At 40.0% G+C, this 18,292-nt stretch overlaps 2 protein-coding genes across 9 annotated transcripts in view; one reads left to right on the top strand and one right to left on the bottom strand.

The window, feature by feature from the left end:
- The window catches only part of PARP14 (poly(ADP-ribose) polymerase family member 14), a 49,328-nt gene extending 45,315 nt beyond the window's left edge, over positions 1-4,013 (top strand). The window contains exon 17 of the mRNA XM_059064333.2: positions 656-4,013. Coding sequence (XP_058920316.1) covers positions 656-945 — 290 coding nt within the window. The 3' untranslated portion in view covers positions 946-4,013. The remainder of the gene's footprint in view (positions 1-655) is intronic.
- Positions 4,014-6,681: 2,668 nt separating this feature from the next.
- The window catches only part of HSPBAP1 (HSPB1 associated protein 1), a 57,581-nt gene continuing 45,970 nt past the window's right edge, over positions 6,682-18,292 (bottom strand). For 7 of the 8 annotated variants that reach the window (XM_067034448.1, XM_059064398.2, XM_067034449.1 and 4 more), the window contains 3 exons: positions 17,292-17,375; positions 7,439-7,549; positions 6,682-7,311 (listed from right to left, as the gene is read on the bottom strand). In XM_067034448.1, coding sequence (XP_066890549.1) covers positions 6,775-7,311; positions 7,439-7,549; positions 17,292-17,375 — 732 coding nt within the window. In that variant the 3' untranslated portion in view covers positions 6,682-6,774. The remainder of the gene's footprint in view (positions 7,312-7,438; positions 7,550-17,291; positions 17,376-18,292) is intronic. The other variant, XM_059064401.2, reaches the window with a different exon arrangement.

The following is an 18,292-nucleotide window of genomic DNA, read 5'->3' as shown; positions in this document are numbered from 1 at the left end:
GATGCAAGCAATCTGGCTGCTTCAAATGAGGTGTCAGCCATGAGAACCCAAGCTGGCTGGGGACAGTATGGATGGTGTTGTGTTCTCTCATTGTTGGGGGCCATGTTACAGCCAAAGTTTTAGGTTAGACTCACTATATTTCATCCCGAAGGGACTGACTGGCCCTCCAGGGTGGGGGAATGATTTTTAAGAATAAAAAACCAGGGACTTCCCTGGTGGCACAGTGGTTAAGAATCCGCCTGCCAATGCAGGGGACACGGGTTCGAGCCCTGGTACAGGAAGATCCCACATGCCACAGAGCAGCTAAGCCCGTGTGCCACAACTACTGAGCCTGCGCTCTAGAGCCCACGTGCCACAACTACTGAAGCCTGTGTGCCTATAGCCCATGCTTCGCAACAAGAGAAGCCACTGCAATGAGAAGCCCGCACACCATAACAAAGAGTAGCCCCTGCTCGCCTCAACTAGAGAAAGCCCGCACGCAGCAACGAAGACCCAACGTAACCAAAAAATAAAAAATAAAAAACACACAAAAAATTTAAAAGAAGCTTTAGAGAGAACTGAACATTATTTTAACAGTATTTGACATATTGGGTCAACATGTCAAATTATAGACTAAATTGAAATCCTTAAAGATGTTTTGTTTTTCTGTTCATAGCTACGGCATATGGAAAGGGAACCTATTTTGCTGTCAGTGCCCGTTATTCTGCCAGTGATACATACTCCAGACCAGACATAAATAGGAAGAAGCGTATGTATTATGTGCGAGTACTCACTGGATCCTACACAGCTGGAAACAGGTCATTAATTGTGCCTCCTCTAAAGGACCCCCGAAATCCTACTGACTCGTATGACACTGTCACAGATTGTGTGCAAAATCCAAATTTATTTGTGGTATTTTATGACTACCAGGCTTACCCAGAGTACCTCATTACTTTTAGATGTTAACATTTTGGTATCCTTTGCAGAAGATATTATTCATCTATACATAGCTAACTGTAAAGCAAGCTGTAGTGTTTTTTTTTTCTCTTAACAGCTTTTTCTAAGATCAGAGGACCCTTGTCACTGAAATCAGACATTCCCCAGCCTCTCTTTCAAAACTGGAATGAACCTATCTTGAGAGCAATAAATTCGAGAATTTAATTGGATAACTTACAGTTACAACTGTGTTGTCCTCAACCATGGATATCAAATCTGTAGACGTACAGGTGTTTATTTCCAGGAAGGAGAGCATAACATTAATCTGTCTTTTTAAAAAAATTGGGGTATAGTTGCTTTACAATGTTGTGTTCGTTTCTGTTGTACAACCAAGTGAATCAGCTATGTGTATACATATATCCCCTCCCTCTCGGATCTCCCCACACCCCCACCATCCCACCCATCTAGGTCAACACAGAGCACTGAGTTGAGCTCCCTGTGCTATACAGCAGGTTCCCACTAGCCATCTGTTTCACACTGGTAATGTATACATGTCAATCCCAATCTCCCAGTTCATCCCACCCCCACTTCCCCCTCCACGTCCACACGTCCGTTCTTTATGTCTTCATCTCTATTCCTGCCCTGCAAATAGGTTCATCTGTACCATTTTTCTAGATTCCACATATAAGAATAACATTAATCTTAAAGGCAGAGGACACAGTGATATAACTTCAGCTGCCACTGAGAGACAGCTGGTATCATGTCAGGACTCCATACTGCTGTGGGGAGCACAGTATTACTAAGTGGGTGGGGCTGCTGTTTTCCCTGGGTGCAGGGATGGTGTCTAATTTTCTTTATCCCTGGGCTGAGGTCTGTGCCTGATGTACAACAGATGCTCCATAAGTGTTTCATAAACCACTTAAGAATGAAGAAGTCCTGTCAGACTCCTAACCAAAGTGGGAACCATCTCTTCAACACCCTTGACTTATTGTTACTTTGCCTCAAATCGATGAGATTCCATGGCAGGGAGCTTTTTCACAAAGCAGCCTATGGACGTGTGGGACAGCTCTGGTCAGGGCTCTGGGACTGCAGTGCAGCCATGTCCTGCACAGTCCAGGGGACTGTGGTCTAGCTTGGGGACTAGAGCCTGTATCCCATGGAGTTGTGCAGTGCAGCAGCCCTGTTTCCAATTGGTCCTTTCTAAAGTTGAACCCAAATCTGCCTTTTTATAACTTTTATTCATGGTCTTAGTTCTGCCCAGTGGAAAAAAGGGATAATGCCTGCTATATTTTCAGTATGAACCCCTTCTACTACGTTAAGATTAAATGAATCTCAGGGTATTAAATAGCACATTTTCCTTGGCAGCCTAGCTTTTGATGATTTTAAAGCCTTGTGCATAAATAAACCAAAGGAATTAAGCAGTCATATTACTAATTTGCTAACTCAGTAGCTATAGGAGAGTAATGGAAAGTTTCTTTTTTAACTTCCTCAGGTAAATTTCAGATTCTAACTCTGTTTATTGAGTGCCTACATTAACCAGGTACTATAATAGGTGCTTTCACATAAGTATTTATTTTCTTCCCCCAAACACTCTTGTGAGGTAAGAATTATACCGCCATTTTAAAGCTGAGGAAACTGATGCTCAGAACGTGAGAAGCTTCCTTGCCTTAAGTCACCTGGGTAACAGGCCTGAAAGCCAGCAACTGAATCTGGGTCTCTGTGTCATCAAGCCCCTTGCTCTTCCCACTACAGAACATGGCTTCTAGATTAATGTTAACTGATTCAGGAGTATCTCAGACAATCTGTGAATTATCCTCATGTTTCCTTGGCCTTGTCCCTTCTGGCTTTGGTTTTCATTGTAGAGTCTCTTCATTTGAAGCTCTGTAGGCCAAGAGGCCAGAGCTATGCCCATGGGGAGCCAGGACAGATGATGAACTTGGATGCTAGGGGTCACCAGGAGGATAAAGGCACTCTTTCTTGGCCCCAGGGAACAATACCTGCACTTCAAGTAAAGGAGGTTGAGGGGGCCATAGTTGCTGCTTCATTAAACACAGACGTCTTGAAATTTTTCTTGCTGTTGCTGTTTTTTAAGTGGATTGGCAAAGACTTCTAATTGCTTAGGAGTAGCTTCCCAGCCACTGGCATCTGAACTTGGGCTTGACAATGAATGTAAGAAATAAAAAAGGAGAGACCCGCTCTCTAAATTGTTCTTGTTCACCAGTGGTTTGGTTAACTTAGGCAAGGCTGAATATCAGGGTGTATTGCACCAAGTATGATGATTCAGTCCGTAAATGTTATAGTTACCCTCAATCTAAAAAAATATGTCATACAACACAGGGAACATGGCCAATATTTTATAATAACTATAAATGGAGTATAACCTTTAAAAATGGTGAATCACTGTATTGTACACATGCAACACATAATATTGTACATCAACTATACTTCAATAAAATTTTTTTAAAATAAATATTTCCTCCGTTTTGAATAAAATGCTCAGAAAATGTTATTTGGTGGTTAAACATCTTTATTCTTTAGGGCAAATACAGGAGAGCTTGATGATAAACACAGGCCACTGCTGATAAAAGACCACAACTCAACATGACAGCATCAAGGGATCCTCACAGTATCAATAGCATTCAGCTGAAAATTACAGGAAGGGCACAGTACAGCTTTAGTTCAGTAAATCTGAAGGGCGGATTGACCCCAACAAGTAGCCCCTGCTAAAACAAGCCCACTTTGAGCCTGTGTCCTGTGTTAGGTCTTGGTGGTGTACTCCAGGGCCAGAGATTCTTAAACTTTTTTGCTATTTGAAGCACCTCAGGTGCTTGCTGAGACTGCAAAATCTGGCCCATCCCAAAGGAGGCAAATTCTATAGCTCTAGAGTGGTGCCCAGACATCTGCATCTTCAGCAAGCCCCTCAAATGATTCTGATATCCCTGATACCCAGAGCTGCTTAGGACTTTCATGGGCCCCAGGCAATTTTGCCTTTGTGGGCCCCTTACTCCATGAAAAGTATTAAACATGATACTTCGCTACTGCATTGGTATAAACAAGAATGTAATCGAAACTAGATTATATTCTTTTTTTTTTTTTTTTTAACGAAACTAAAACATTTCTGTAGACCCTAAAAGCTCAGGGGCCCTAGCTACTTTGCCTACCGGATAGATCACCCTGCTTATACGTGGATACTGTAACTTTAGGTGTAACACTTCAATCCCTCTAACCTCTGGAGGGTCAAAGTATTAATATTTATTTAATAATTGAATTCACTCATTCGGGCATGCTCTTCTGAGAAATTCAGGATGAAATGGGACCCTACTTGGTGGCTGACCATCTCCCCCTTTGACTGTCTTTTCTCCTTCCCACACTCCCCAGTTGCAGATAGCCAGGATCTCTTGCCATGTCATAATCTCTATCTCTATAAAATTAGGAAATTATCTCCCAATACCCATTTACATTTCGAATGCATTCATATCAATGTCTTAACTCTCTACCCAGGTCTCTGCATGCCAGAAACTATTACCTCTAACTGAAATCAATACTTTGCCCTCAGAACAGCTTTCAAACCTTTCTGACCCCAACATACACTAAGAAATACATTTTATATCAGGCCCAGTACACACACAGATATAACTGAAAAGTTTTATGAAGTATATTTACCCTGAAAAAAATTTTTCCTGGACAGTTTCACAAAATAATACTTATATTTACTATTGAATTCACTGAAATTACATATTCTGCTCCATTAAAAAAAATGCTGGTCTCACCCACTAAATTGATTTTATGACTTGTTAATGGGTTACAATCTACAACTTGAAAAACACTGGTCCAAGTAGTAGCAAATAATAAAATATCTGGGAGGGAGGGGGTGAGGGAACCCTGGGGGAGGGAGGGGGGGAGGGAATTCTATGTAAAGGAGGGTATGGGGGAGCTCTCAGTGAGGGCAGGTATAAAAAAAATATATAGCTGAAGACAAATGTCTATTTCTGCAATAGGGATATACCTACTACAGGTAACAGACACCTGACCGTTAGCCACAACATCCTCTGCCCCAGTGTTTCTGAAGGAGTATTGGCCAACAAGGTCTCCTTTTTAAAAAACCCACTCAAATATTTAAGAAGCACCTACCATGTGCTGGGCACTGATCAAGACTGCAAATATACAATAATCAAAACAAAGTCCAAACCTTCATGCAGTGACATTCTCGTTGGGGGAGATAAGACAGTAATCAAATAAACAGGCAAATATATAGTGGTCAGATGGTTAAGTGCTACGGAAGGGTCTTTTTTCAGACCCTTCTTTTCCTGGGCATGTTCACCTCCCTTCCTCCTTTCTCCCAGAAAGTACGTACTCTCTTGGGATTTACTGATACCGTCAGTTTGACCTGAGAAGGATGGGGCCAGTAGTCAATTCTTCTTAAAAGGTGACTTTGTGTATCTTTTCTGTTTTGAATGGTTACTGAGTTCAATATATATATATATATTTTTGTGGTACGCGGGCCTCTCACTGTTGTGGCCTCTCCCGTTGTGGAGCACAGGCTGTGGACGCGCAGGCTCAGTGGCCATGGCTGACAGGCCCAGCCACTCCGCGGCATGTGGGATCTTCCCGGACCGGGGCATGAACCCGCGTCCCCTGCATTGGCAGGCGGACTCTCAATCACTGCACCACCAGGGAAGCCCCAATATGTTTTTATAATTTTAAAATTCTTACTTAGACGGTAATGATAATAATTATCCCCACATATTGCAAATGTAATGAGAGTGGGATCAAGTTCACTAAGCCAAGCTTTTAGTTAGTTTCAGGAGTCAGTAGCATTTGGTCCTTTTTATTCCAGGGCTGGTGTTCCTAGATGTCCCAGTTCCTTACACAAGGAGGCCTCTTATTGGGCCCCCACCTACTTTTCTCCTGATTGGTATTCTGCTCTGGATTACAGGGGTTAACCAGTGAGAATTCTAAAGATGTAAGAAATGTGATCACTTCAGATCAAGGCTAGACTTCAACGCATTTGAATTAAGAGATCAAGAACTGGGCTTCCCTGGTGGCGCAGTGGTTGAGAGTCCGCCTGCCGATGCAGGGGACACGGGTTCGTGCCCCTGTCTGGGAAGATCCCACATGCCGCGGAGCAGCTGGGCCCGTGAGCCATGGCTGCTGAGCCTGCGCGTCCGGAGACTGTGCTCCGCAATGGGAGAGGCCACAACAGTGAGAGGCCCGCGTACCACAAAAAAAAAAAAAAAAAAAAAATCAACAAGAGATGAAGAACTTAAAACAATCATAAATCTTCCGACACCATCTTATGACAGAGTCCATGATATCTACTGAAATTAACAACCACACCCCTACCCCCCAAAAAGCTAGTATTCACCCAATGGATGCATTAGATCAGGAGTTAGCAAACTTTTAAAATATTTTCAGCTTTGCGAGCCATACTGCCTCTGTCACTACTCAACTCTGCCACTGTAACCCTAAAGCCACCACAGACAACATGTAAATGAATGGCATGGCTGTGTTCCAATACAACCTTATTTACAAAAACAAGCAGCAGGTGACCCCTGCTGATAGAGAGACTATTTCTTGGTGAGAACACTAGGGGCTTACATCTGAGATAGGCTGATGAGATAGGAAAGGAAAGTCAAAGGCACTGAAGAAAGAGGCCTACCAATAACAAAGAGCCAGGTTGTCCAAAGAGCAATGTGTATGCAAGAAGGGGGCAAGAGACTAAAATGTTAATTAGGTGAGAACAGGACATTTATAAGCATATGCAAATTGACCTTATGCCATTTCATCTTTTATTTTAAAACTATATTATTTAAAAAATACTCTTAAAATATTATTGAAAAAGTCATTTTTCTATTAGAGTCACAAACTTCTTCCTTGAATCAAAAGTTGTGCCACTATCCTAGTTACCTGTGGATTCACCAAGCAATCCAGCAAGTCATCTGTAGAAATGAATGTTTGAAGGGAAGGGGCCACCGTACTATTTGAAGCAATTTGTTCCACAACTGCATTCTCACTTTCACTCATCATTCGTTGTCTCTTGGTATAATGCAATTTTCCAAAGCGTTTTCCATTTTTGCCAACGAAGTCTTCACCATCACTTTCAAACATGCCTCCTCTTTCTGAGGGTGGTTCTTGGGAACCTGGTATCACAGGAACCAGATCAGGACCAAAGGGACTTGCTGCCTCCTGTTTTACTGTTCCCAAGGTTAAGTTGTGGCTACTAGTTTGTTCTACCTCCACGTGGCTGTGCACATTTAAATCTTCCTTTATCACGTACTCTCCGTTTGTGCTCAGCGCTTGGGTTTCTACTACCTTAGATGTTCCATAATGATCAAAAAAAGCAGAAACGGCTCCATTTAAGTAGCGACAATTGACTTCATGGGATGTTTCCTCAACCTAAGGAAAAATAAAAACTCTTTAAAATGGTTATATGCACTTACATAAATTGGAAAACAAATGTTCCAGCCTGGATTGGTTTATCACAGGATACTAACTGCCATGATGAAAACCAGAAGGGACCTACCTCAGTTGGGTTTAACCAAGCTCTGGTATCATGTGGATTCTCTGCAGTTTTCAGGGCACACACAAGCATGCGGGTGATTGCCTCTTCTACCCGGGCTTGGTGGTCCTCTTCCTAAATCAAGGTTAAAAAAAGACTCATTTTTTCATTTGTCTCTGTGTCTCATTGCTTAAAACAGAGTAGAGTCTCTTAATTGTGTGTTCTGTTCTCTCATTAACATAAGCTTTGTTACTGAAGGAATATGTTGTTGGCAGACCACAGTTTTTATTTATTCAGACTCCTCTGCCATCTAGAAGAGTTTTAGAATATTTCACCAACCAAATTTAAGTGTATATCCTGTCTATAAGACATAGACCTTAAGTATGAACCACCTTGTGATTTTTTTTCCCAATATTTTCCACTCTTTGACATGTTTAAAGTTAAAAAAAAAAGTATTACATACAAAGGAATAACGCCTGTAGAGCAGTGGTCCCCAACCTTTTTGGCACAAGGACCGGTTTCATGGAAGACAGTTTTTCCACGGGATGTGGGGGGTGGATTGGTTCAGGCAGTAACGTAAGCAATGGTTCAGGCGGTAATGCGAGCGACGGGGAGCAATGGGGAGCGTCAGAGGAAGTTTTGCTCGCTTGCCTGCTGCTCACCTTCTGCTGTGCGGCCTGGTTCCTAACAGGCCGTGGACCAGTATAGGTCTGCGGCCCGGGGGTTGGGGAGCCCTGCTATAGAGGATCATTTTGATAAGCTAATTTCTTGAAGAACGGGAAATAATTATAATAAACATTCTTGGCCACAAGAATGAGATGACCAAATATCTAAATGTTTTTTTAAAGAGACAATAAGTATAAACTATGGTATTAATGATAAATTACATTATATATATATGTGCATATATATGTAAAATTTTCTTTTTTTGGCAATCTTTTTTTTTTCTTGGCCTTGCTGTGTGGCTTGTGGGATATTAGTTCCCCAACCAGGGATTGAACTTAGGCCCTCGGCAATGAAAGCGAAGAATCCTAACCACTGGACTACCAGGGAATTCCTAGTGATAATTTACATTAAAATCAATAATTTTTTTTTTGTTTTGTTTTTTTTTTGTTTTTTTTTATTCTGCAAAATATTTTAATTTGATGAACAGCAAGTGACAACACCTGGAAGACTAGGCTGTGGTAAAAGTTGACAGTGTAAAATCAATAATTTTGTTCATCAAAAGATACCATAAAGGAAAAAACAAGCCAGATGTCTGTAACATATATAAGTGACAGGAGATGAATATGCAGAATATATAAAGAATCTGCACACATCAATAAGACAAGTGACCTAATTTTTTTTAAATGGGCAAAAGACATGAAGACAAACATGTCAAAAAAAGAACAATTATAAGGTTAAAAACACAAGAAAATAGGCTTAGCTTCATTCATAATCAGGGAAATGCAAATCAAGAAACCCATGAAACTGGCAAAAGAGGGTCTGATAATTCCAAATGGTGGAGAAATGTGCTTGATAGAAATCTTGTTGATGGTGGGAAAACATGTAGGCATTATTTTATAAACTTGAGTATTGTGTACCCTATAGACCAGCAACTCCACTCCTAGATATATACATATATACATATTCTCTAGAGAAACTCTTGCACATGTGTATAAGAATATTCTATTTATAAGAGCAAAAGAAATTGTAAACAACCCAATTATCCATCAACAGAAAAATGAATCAAATTGTAGTACATTAACAAGAGGATATTATATCATGGTGAAAATGAATGACCAGCTACGTGTGACAACACAGATGAATCTTAGAAACATAATATTAAATTAAAAAAAAAAGCAAATCCCCAAGATGAGATACCACTTCACACTAGGAAGGCTATAATAAGCCAGATAACGACAAGTATTGGTGAGGATATGGAGAAATCCGAATCTTCACAAATTGCTGGTGGGAATGTAAGTAGTACAGCTGCTTTGGAAAACAGCCTGGCAATTCCCCAAAGGTTACCAGACGGTTAATTTTATAAGTCAACTTGGCTAGGCTATGGCGACCAACTGTCTAGTCAAACACTAGTCTAGATGTCACTGTGAAGATATTTCATAGATGCGATTAACATTTATAATCAGCTGACTTTAGGTAAAAGGAGATTATCCTCAATAACGTGGGTGGACCTCATCCAACCAGTTGAAGGCCATAGGAGTAAAATTTAAGGTTTTTCTGGAGAAGAGATTTTGCCTCAAGATTGCAACAGAAATCCTGAGTGAATTTCCAGCCAGCCAGCCTGTTCTACAGATTTTGGACTCCAGACTGCAACTTTAACTCTTGTCTGAATTTCCAGCCTGTTGGCCTGCCTTGGCTGATGTACCATATGACCCAGCAACTCCACTCCTAGGTACATACCAAGAGAAATGAAAGCATACATCCACACAAAAACTTGTACATGAATGTTAACTTAACAGTAGCATTATTCATAATAACCAAAAGTAGACACAACCCAAACGTCCATCAGTTGATTAGTGGATAAACAAAATGTGGTATATCTGTACAATAAAAAATTTTTTAGCTATAAGAAAAAGGAATGAAGTACTGATACATGCTACTACATGGATGATTCTTGAAAACATTATGCTGAATGAAAAACACCAGCCATAAAAGGTGTCCCCTTCAAATAGTTAAAACAGAAAAAAAAATTCTGTATAGTTTTAGAAGTAATGGGTATGGTTACAAGTAGGCAGATGACAGCTCCATGATGTAATGAGCTATCTTGGGAGGCAAAGCATCTATAAGGCTATTGTAGACGTGACTTTGGCACTGGGAGTGGAAGTGAACTCCTGGGAGTGGAAGTGAACTCCATGCACTCTACCTTGATATTTGCTCTGATTCCAATACAGCGTGTGCTGCAAGCAGAATTTTCTTTCTTTTCATGTACAGTATTTTTAAAGGTTTATTTTATACAGCAGTTTCTTATTAGTTATCTATTTGAAACATATTAGTGTATATATGTCAATCCCAATCTCCCAATTCATGCCCCCACTCCCCACCCGCCTGCTTTCCTCCCTTGGTGTCCATACGTTTGTTCTCTATATCTGTGTCTCTATTTCTGCCTTGCAAACCAGTTCATCTGTACCATGTTTCTAGATTTCACATATATGCGTTAATATACAATATTTGTTTTTCTCTTTCTGACTTACTTCACTCTGTATGACAGTCTTTAGGTCCACCCACGTCTCTACAAGTGACCCAATTTCATTCCGTTTTATGGCTGAGTAATATTCTATTGTATATTATGTACCACATCTTCTTTATCCATTTGTCAGTTGATGGGCATCTAGGTTGCTTCCATGATCTGGCTATTGTAAATAGTGCTGCAATGAACATTGGGGTACATGTGGTTTTTTTTTTTTTTTTTTTTTTTTTTTTTGCGGTACATGGGCCTCTCACTGTTGTGGCCTCTCCCGTTGCAGACCACAGGCTCCAGATGTGCAGGCTCAGTGGCCTAACAGGCCTAGCCACTCTGCGGCATGTGGGATCTTCCCAGACCGGGGCATGAACCTGTGTCCCCTGCATTGGCAGGAGGACTCTCAACCACTGTGCCACCAGGGAAGCCCGCATGTGTCTTTTTGAATTCTGTTTTTCTCTGGGTATGTGCCCTGTAGTGGGATTGCTGGGTCATATGGTAGTTCTATTTTTAGTTTTTTAAGGAACCTCCATACTGTTCTCCATAGTGGCTGTATCAATTTACATTCCCACCAACAGTGCAAGAGGGTTCCCTTTTCTCCACACCCTCTCCAGCATTTGTTGTTTGTAGATTTTCTGATGATGCCCATTCTAACCAGTGTGAGGTGATACCTCATTGTAGTTTTGATCTGCATTTCTCTAATAATTAGTGATGTTGAGCAGCTTTTCATGTGCCTCTTGGCCATCTGTATGTCTTCTTTGGAGAAAAGTCTATTTAGGTCTTCTGCCCATTTTTTGATTGGGTTGTTTGTTTTTTTACTATTGAGCTGCATGAACTGTTATATATTTTGGAGATTAATCCTTTGTCTGTTGATTCATTTGTAAATATTTTCTCCCATTCTGAGGGTTGTCTTTTTGTCTTGTTTATAGTTTCCTTTGCTGTGCAAAGCTTTTAAGTTTCATTAGTTCCCATTTTTTTGTTTGTTTTTATTTCCATTACTCTAGGAGGTGGGTAAAAAAAGTTCTTGCTGTGATTTATGTCAAAGAGTGTTCTGCCTATGTTTTCCTCTAAGAGTTTTATAGTGTCTGGTCTTAAATTAGCTCTTTAATCCATTTGGAGTTTATTTCTGTGTATGGTGTTAGGGAGTATTCTAATTTCATTCTTTTACATGTAGCTGTCCAGTTTTCCCAGCACTACTTATTGAAGAGACTGTCTTTTCTCCATTGTATATCCTTGCCTCCTTTGTCATAGAGTAGTTGACCATATGTGCGTGGGTTTATCTCTGGGCTTTCTATCTTGTTCCATTGATCTATTTTTCTGTTTTTGTGCCAGTACCATATTGGTCTTGATTACTGTAGCTTTGTAGTATAGTCTGAAGTCAGGGTGTCTGATTCCTCCAGGTCCGTTTCTTTCCCTCAACACTGCTTTGGCTATTCGGGGTCTTTTGTGTCTCCATACAAATTTTAAGATTTGTTGTTCTAGTTCTGTAAAAAAATGCCATTGGTAATTTGATAGGGATTGCATTGAATCTGTAGATTGCTTTGGGTAGTATAGTCATTTTCAGAATATTGATTCATCCAATCCAAGAACATGGTGTATCTCTCCATCTGTTTGTGTCATCTTTGATTTCTTTCATCAGTGTCTTACAGTTTTCTGAGTACAGGTCTTTTACCTCCTTAGGTAGGTTTATTCCTAGGTATTTTATTCTTTTTGTTGCAATGGTGAATGGGATTGTTTCCTTAATTTCTCTTTCCGATCTTTCATTGTTAGTGTATAGGAATGCAAGAGATTTCTGTGCATTAATTTTGTATCCTGCAACTTTACCAAATTCATTGATTAGCTCTAGTAGTTTTCTGGTGGCATCTTTAGGATTCTCTATGTATAGTATCATGTCACCTGCAAACACTGACAGTTTGACTTCTTCTTTTCCAATTTGTATTCCTTTTATTTCTTTTTCTTCTCTGATTGCCATGGCTAGGACTTCCAAAACTATGTTGAATAATAGTGGTGAGGGTGGACATCCTTGTCTTGTTCCTGATCTTAGAGGAAATGCATTCAGTTTTTCACCATTGAGAATGATGTTTGCTGTGGGTTTGTCGTATATGGGCTTTATTATGTTGAGGTAGGTTCCCTCTATGCCCACTTCCTGGAGAGTTTTTATCATAAATGGGTGTTGAATTTTGTCAAAAGCTTTTTCTGCATCTGCATTTGAGATGATCATATGGTTTTCATTCTTCAATCTGTTAATATGGTGTATCACACGGATTGATTTGTGTATATTGAAGAATCCTTGCATCCCTGGGATAAATCCCACTTGATCACAGTGTATGAGCCGTTTAATGTGTTGTCGGATTCTGTTTGCTAGTATTTTGTTGAGGACTTTTGCATCTATATTCATCAGTGATACTGGTCTGTCATTTTCTTTTTTTGTAGTTTCTTTGTCTGGTTTTGATACCAGGGTGATGGTGGCCTCATAGAATGAGTTTGGGAGTGTTCCTTCCTCTGCAATTTTTTGGAAGAGTTTGAGATGGATGGGTGTTAGCTCTTCTCTAAATGCTTGATATAATTCACCTGTGAAGCCATCTGGTCCTGAACTTTTGTTTGTTGGAAGTTTTTAAATCACAGTTTCAATTTCATTACTTGTGATTGGTCTGTTCATAGTTTCTATTTCTTCCTGGTTCACTCTTGGAAGGTTACACCTTTCTACGAATTTGTCCATTTCTTCCAGGTTGTCCATATTATTGGCACAGAGTTGCTTGCAGTAGTCTCTTAGGATGCTTTGTATTTCTGCGAGGTCCGTTGTAACTTCCCCTTTTTCATTTCTGATTTTATTGATTTGAGTCCTGTGCCTCTTTTTCTTGGTGAGTCTGGCTAAAGTTTTATCAATTTTGTTTATCTTCTCAAAGAAACAGGTTTTAGTTTTATTGATCTTTGCTATTGTTTTCTTTGTTTCTATTTCATTTATTTCTGCTCTGATCTTAATGATTTCTTCCCTTGTACTAACTTTGGGTTTTGTTTGTAGTTCTTTCTCTAGTTCTTTAAGGTGTAAGGTTAGATTGTTTATTTGAGATTTTTCTTGCTTCTTGAGGTAGGATTGTATTGCTATAAATTTCCCTCTTAGAACTGCTTTTGCTGCATCTCATAGGTTTTGGATTGTCGTGTTTTCATTGTCATTTGTCGCTAGGTTTTATTTTTTTTCTTCTTCTGCGGTACACGGGCCTCTCACTGTTGTGGCCTCTCCCGTTGCAGAGCACAGGCTCTGGACGCGCAGGCTCAGTGGCCATGGCTCACGGGCCCAGCTGCTCCGCGGCATGTGGGATCTTCCCGGACCGGGGCACGAACCCGTGTCCCCTGCATTGGCAGGCGGACTCTCAACCACTGCGCCACCAGGGAAGCCCTCTACGTATTTTTTGATTTCTTCAGTGATCTCTTGGTTATTTAGTAATGTATTGTTTAGCCTCCATGTGTTTGTGTTTTTTACGTACTTTTCCCTGTAATTTATTTCTAATCTCATAGCGCTGTGATCAGAAAAGATGCTTGATATGATTTCAATTTTCTTAAATTTACTGAGGCTTGATTTATGACCCAAGATGTGATCTATCTTGGAGAATGTTCCGTGTGCACTTGAGAAGAAAGTGTAATCTGCTGTTTTCGGATGGAATGTCCTATAAATATCAATTAAATCTATCTGGTCTATTGTGTCATTTAAAGCTTTTCTTTCCTTATTAATTTTCTGTCTGGATGATTTGTCCATTGTTGTAAGTGAGGTGTTAAAAGTCCTCCACTATTATTGTGTTACTGTCGATTTCCTCTTTTATAGCTGTTAGCATTTGCCTTATGTATTGGGGCGCTCCTACGTTGGGTGCATATATATTTATAATTGTTATGTCTTCTTCTTGGATTGATCCCTTGATCATTATGGAGTGCCCTTCCTTGTCTCTTGTAATATTCTTTATTTTAAAGTCTATTTTATCTGATGTGACTATTGCTACTCCAGCTTTCTTCTGATTTCCATTTGCATGGAATATCTTTTTCCATCCCCTCACTTTCAGTCTGTATGTGTCCCTAGATCTGAAGTGGGTCTCTTGTAGACAGCATATACATGGGTCTTGCTTTTGTATCCATTCAGCCAGCCTGTGCCTTTTGGTTGGAGCATTTAATCCATTCACGTTTAAGGTAATTATCAATATGTATGTTCCTATTACCATTTTCTTAATTGTTTTCGGTTTGGTTATATAGGTTCTTTTCTTCTCTTGTGTTTCCCAGTTAGAGAAGTTCCTTTAGCATTTGTTGTAGAGCTGGTTTGGTGGTGCCGAATTCTCTTAGCTTTTGCTGTCTGCGAAGCTTTTGCTTTCTCCGTCGAATCTTAATGAGATCCTTGCTGGGTAGAATAATCTACAATATGGTTGTAGCTTCTTTCCCTTCATCACTTTAAATATATCGTGCCACTCCCTTCTGGCTTGTAGAGTTTCTGCTGAGAAATCAGCTCTTAACCTTATGCGAGTTCCCTTATGTGTTGTCTATTTTCCCTTGCTGCTTTCAGTAATTTTTCTTTGTCTTTAATTTTTGCCAATTTCATTACTATGTGTCTCGGTGTGTTTCTCCTTTGGTTTATCCTGCCTGGGACTCTCTGCACTTCCTGGATTTGGGTGGCTATTTCCTTTCCCATGTTAGGGAAGTTTTTGACTATCATCTCTTTAAATATTTTCTCAGGTTCTTTCTCTCTCTCTTTGCCTTCTGGGACCCCTATAATGCGAATGTTGTTGCGTTTAATGTTGTCCCAGATGTCTCTTAGGTTGTCTTCATTTCCTTTCATTCTTTTTTTCTTTATTCTGTTCCCTGCTGTGAATTCCACCATTCTGTCTTCCAGGTCACTTATCTGTTCTTCTGCCTCAGTTATTCTGCTGTTGATTCCTTCTAGTGTATTTTTCATTTCAGTTATTGTATTGTTCACCTCTGTTTGTTTGTTCTTTAATTCTTCTAGGTCTTTGTTAGGCATTTCTTACATCGTCTCAATCTTTGCCTCCATTCTTTTTCCAAGGTACTGGATTATCTTCACTATCATTATTCTGAATTCTTTTTCTGGAAGGTTGCCTATCTCCACTTCATTTAGTTGTTTTTCTGGGGTTTTATCTTGTTCCTTCATCTGGTACACTGCCCTCTGCCTTTTCATTTTGTCTTTCTGTGAATGTGGTTTTCATTCCACAGGCTACAGGATTGTAGCTCTTCTTGCTTCTCTATATACGTGTTTAATTTTAATTTTGATTCAGTGTTCTGTGGATAATTTTAATTAACACTTGAAGATGATTTGAGGTATAGCAAATTAAGCCATTCACTTTGATGCTTGGATTTCATGGTTTCCAATCCCTGGAGTGCCTTCAGAGTTGGAGAAGCTGGCCTGCAGTGGCTCTCCTTCTACGCTGCACCTAGTATTTTTTTATGTAATATGTATAAGACCATGCACTAAAGAATAGTATGTTGACTACCCTTAGAGACAAAGAAATCTTATCTTTAAAAAAATGTAAACATTAATAATCTGTTTCATATAATAGGCACAAAAATGATTCAACTGAGATGTCCACTTCTGGCTGTGATAGAGTAACAGTAACTTAATTACTTTCCTACCATAAACAACTGGATAACTAGACAAATACATATTATTAAAGGATTTCAGACATTGGACTACAGGCAACATAAAAATGTGATCTCTGAGAAAAAGAAAATAAATGACTTAAGTACTATAATTGACCAACTTCTTTTCAGAGGGACATTCTGAACAAACACTGGAGCAGAAAGGGGGATACCAAGCAAGGTAATCAGTTAAGCAGAATTTCTAACTGTAAGTCTATTGATCTCCCATTATACTTCTCACCCAAGGGTTACGACTCTTTTCTAAGCCATGCAATAGAGCTTCCTGTTACAGTATTCCTTATGCTCCCCCCTGTGCCAAAGCCCTTCCCATTATCTATGGATAAGAAAGGTCTGAGTGAGGGGAGGGTGTGGCAGCCAAAGAGAGGAGAGAGATGCAATCAAGGTTTTGGGTACAGGAGATCAGAGATGCATTCAAGGCCTCGGTTAATGAGGGCACAGGTGCAGTCAAAGCCTCTGGTTAAAGCATACAAAGATGCAATGACACCTCAGGTGTAAGAGACAGACTTGAGCCATAAGAGTAGCCATTCTAATTGTCAAGTAGAGCAGGCAACCAGGATTAAGCACAGCATATTGGAGGGGAAAAGCCTTTGGGAGAAATAAAATGATAACACCTAGCACTGAAAGACTGCTCTGAGAAAATGTGTAAGTCAGGACTGAGAATTCTGCAATTATTAATGAGGACCCTGAACCAAGAAGCAAGTATTTCCAGCGCAGATGGTATGGGATGGGACTGGCAACGTGGGACACACGTGGCAGATCCAGCCAGGCCCAACATGATTCTCCTAACAACACCGGTCAAGGGAGAAGACCTGGCACACCAACATCAGGGCCCATTTTGTGCCCTTAAAAGAAAGAGAATGGTGTGTCACAAAAATCCTATTTCCAACCTCACTATCCATCAACAGAGCGCAGAATACATAAATTATGGAACAGCAAAACAAAGTAACACTGGAGTGTTGGTGAATTAATTAATCACCAAGTTCTATAGACAGGCACTGTATATCTTAAAAGCAGGGAGATTATATTTGTTAGAAAAAAAAATACCAGCTCAATCCATGAGTTTATACTGACAGTGACAGGATCAATGGATTCCACATAATGCCACCAGTGTCTGGGGACAAACAGAACCTGAAAACCAAACAAAAAATGGTTAGCACAAGAACAGAACATTTTATTTTTATGTCAGAATCAGATCTTAAATGAATCTGCTAAGGAAAAAAAAATGAACTCAAATGAATTTATACTAATATTGTAATAGGAAAGGGAAACAAGAAAAAAACACCCACAATCCTTTTATTCCTTTTCTTAAATTAACGAGTTTGCATGTTCTACAAAGGATATTACTAGTTTCTCCAGTCTCTACTCTCCTTTATCCTGGACCCTCTCTGTCTGCATCCAAATCTTAGTAAAGGATTCTGAGATTGTAACTTTTCCTCCTTTCCATCACATAAAAGTTGTATGAGTTCTGAGAAAGGGCAGAGGTAAACACATAGGACATAGTTTCTGCCTTCTCACAGTCTAAAATCTAGCCAATGAAAAAATAATATATAGAAAAGTGGTAAATCACTTTTTACCACTTATATAATTTATAAACTATATAAGTGGTAAATCAGAGGAGTGGACACTGGTGCTAGAGACCTTCAGAGGTGGGAGAAGCAGGCATGCTTCTAGGGAGGTTAGGGGCAACCTGGATGGAGGACGTGTGATTTGAACCAGAACTAAGAGAGAATGAGGACATGCCAGGAGGGAGAAGTGGGCAAGGGAGGTGGGACTGTTGAGGGACAGCAAGTAGGCCAGTCTTACTACTGCAGAAGGAGCAAAGGGGAATAAAGTGGGGAATCAGGTTAGGGCCAGTGGAGGGTCCTGAGTTCAGAATAAAGAATCTGGATTTTATCCTGTAGGCATTTTGAGTTGCTGAGAAGTTCTGAGTAGGGGGATGGTTAAAACACTGACATTGTGGGAGAGTCTGGGAAGGACAGGAGATTCTTGCAATGGTCCAATTATTAAATTAAATGTTAAGATTTAAATAGGAAGATATAGCAAAT

Source organism: Kogia breviceps, chromosome 5 (assembly GCF_026419965.1).
Source record: "Kogia breviceps isolate mKogBre1 chromosome 5, mKogBre1 haplotype 1, whole genome shotgun sequence".
NCBI lineage: Eukaryota > Metazoa > Chordata > Mammalia > Artiodactyla > Physeteridae > Kogia > Kogia breviceps.
The sequence above is the reverse complement of the archived record's forward strand: the minus strand, read 5'-3'. Positions and strand labels throughout refer to the sequence as shown.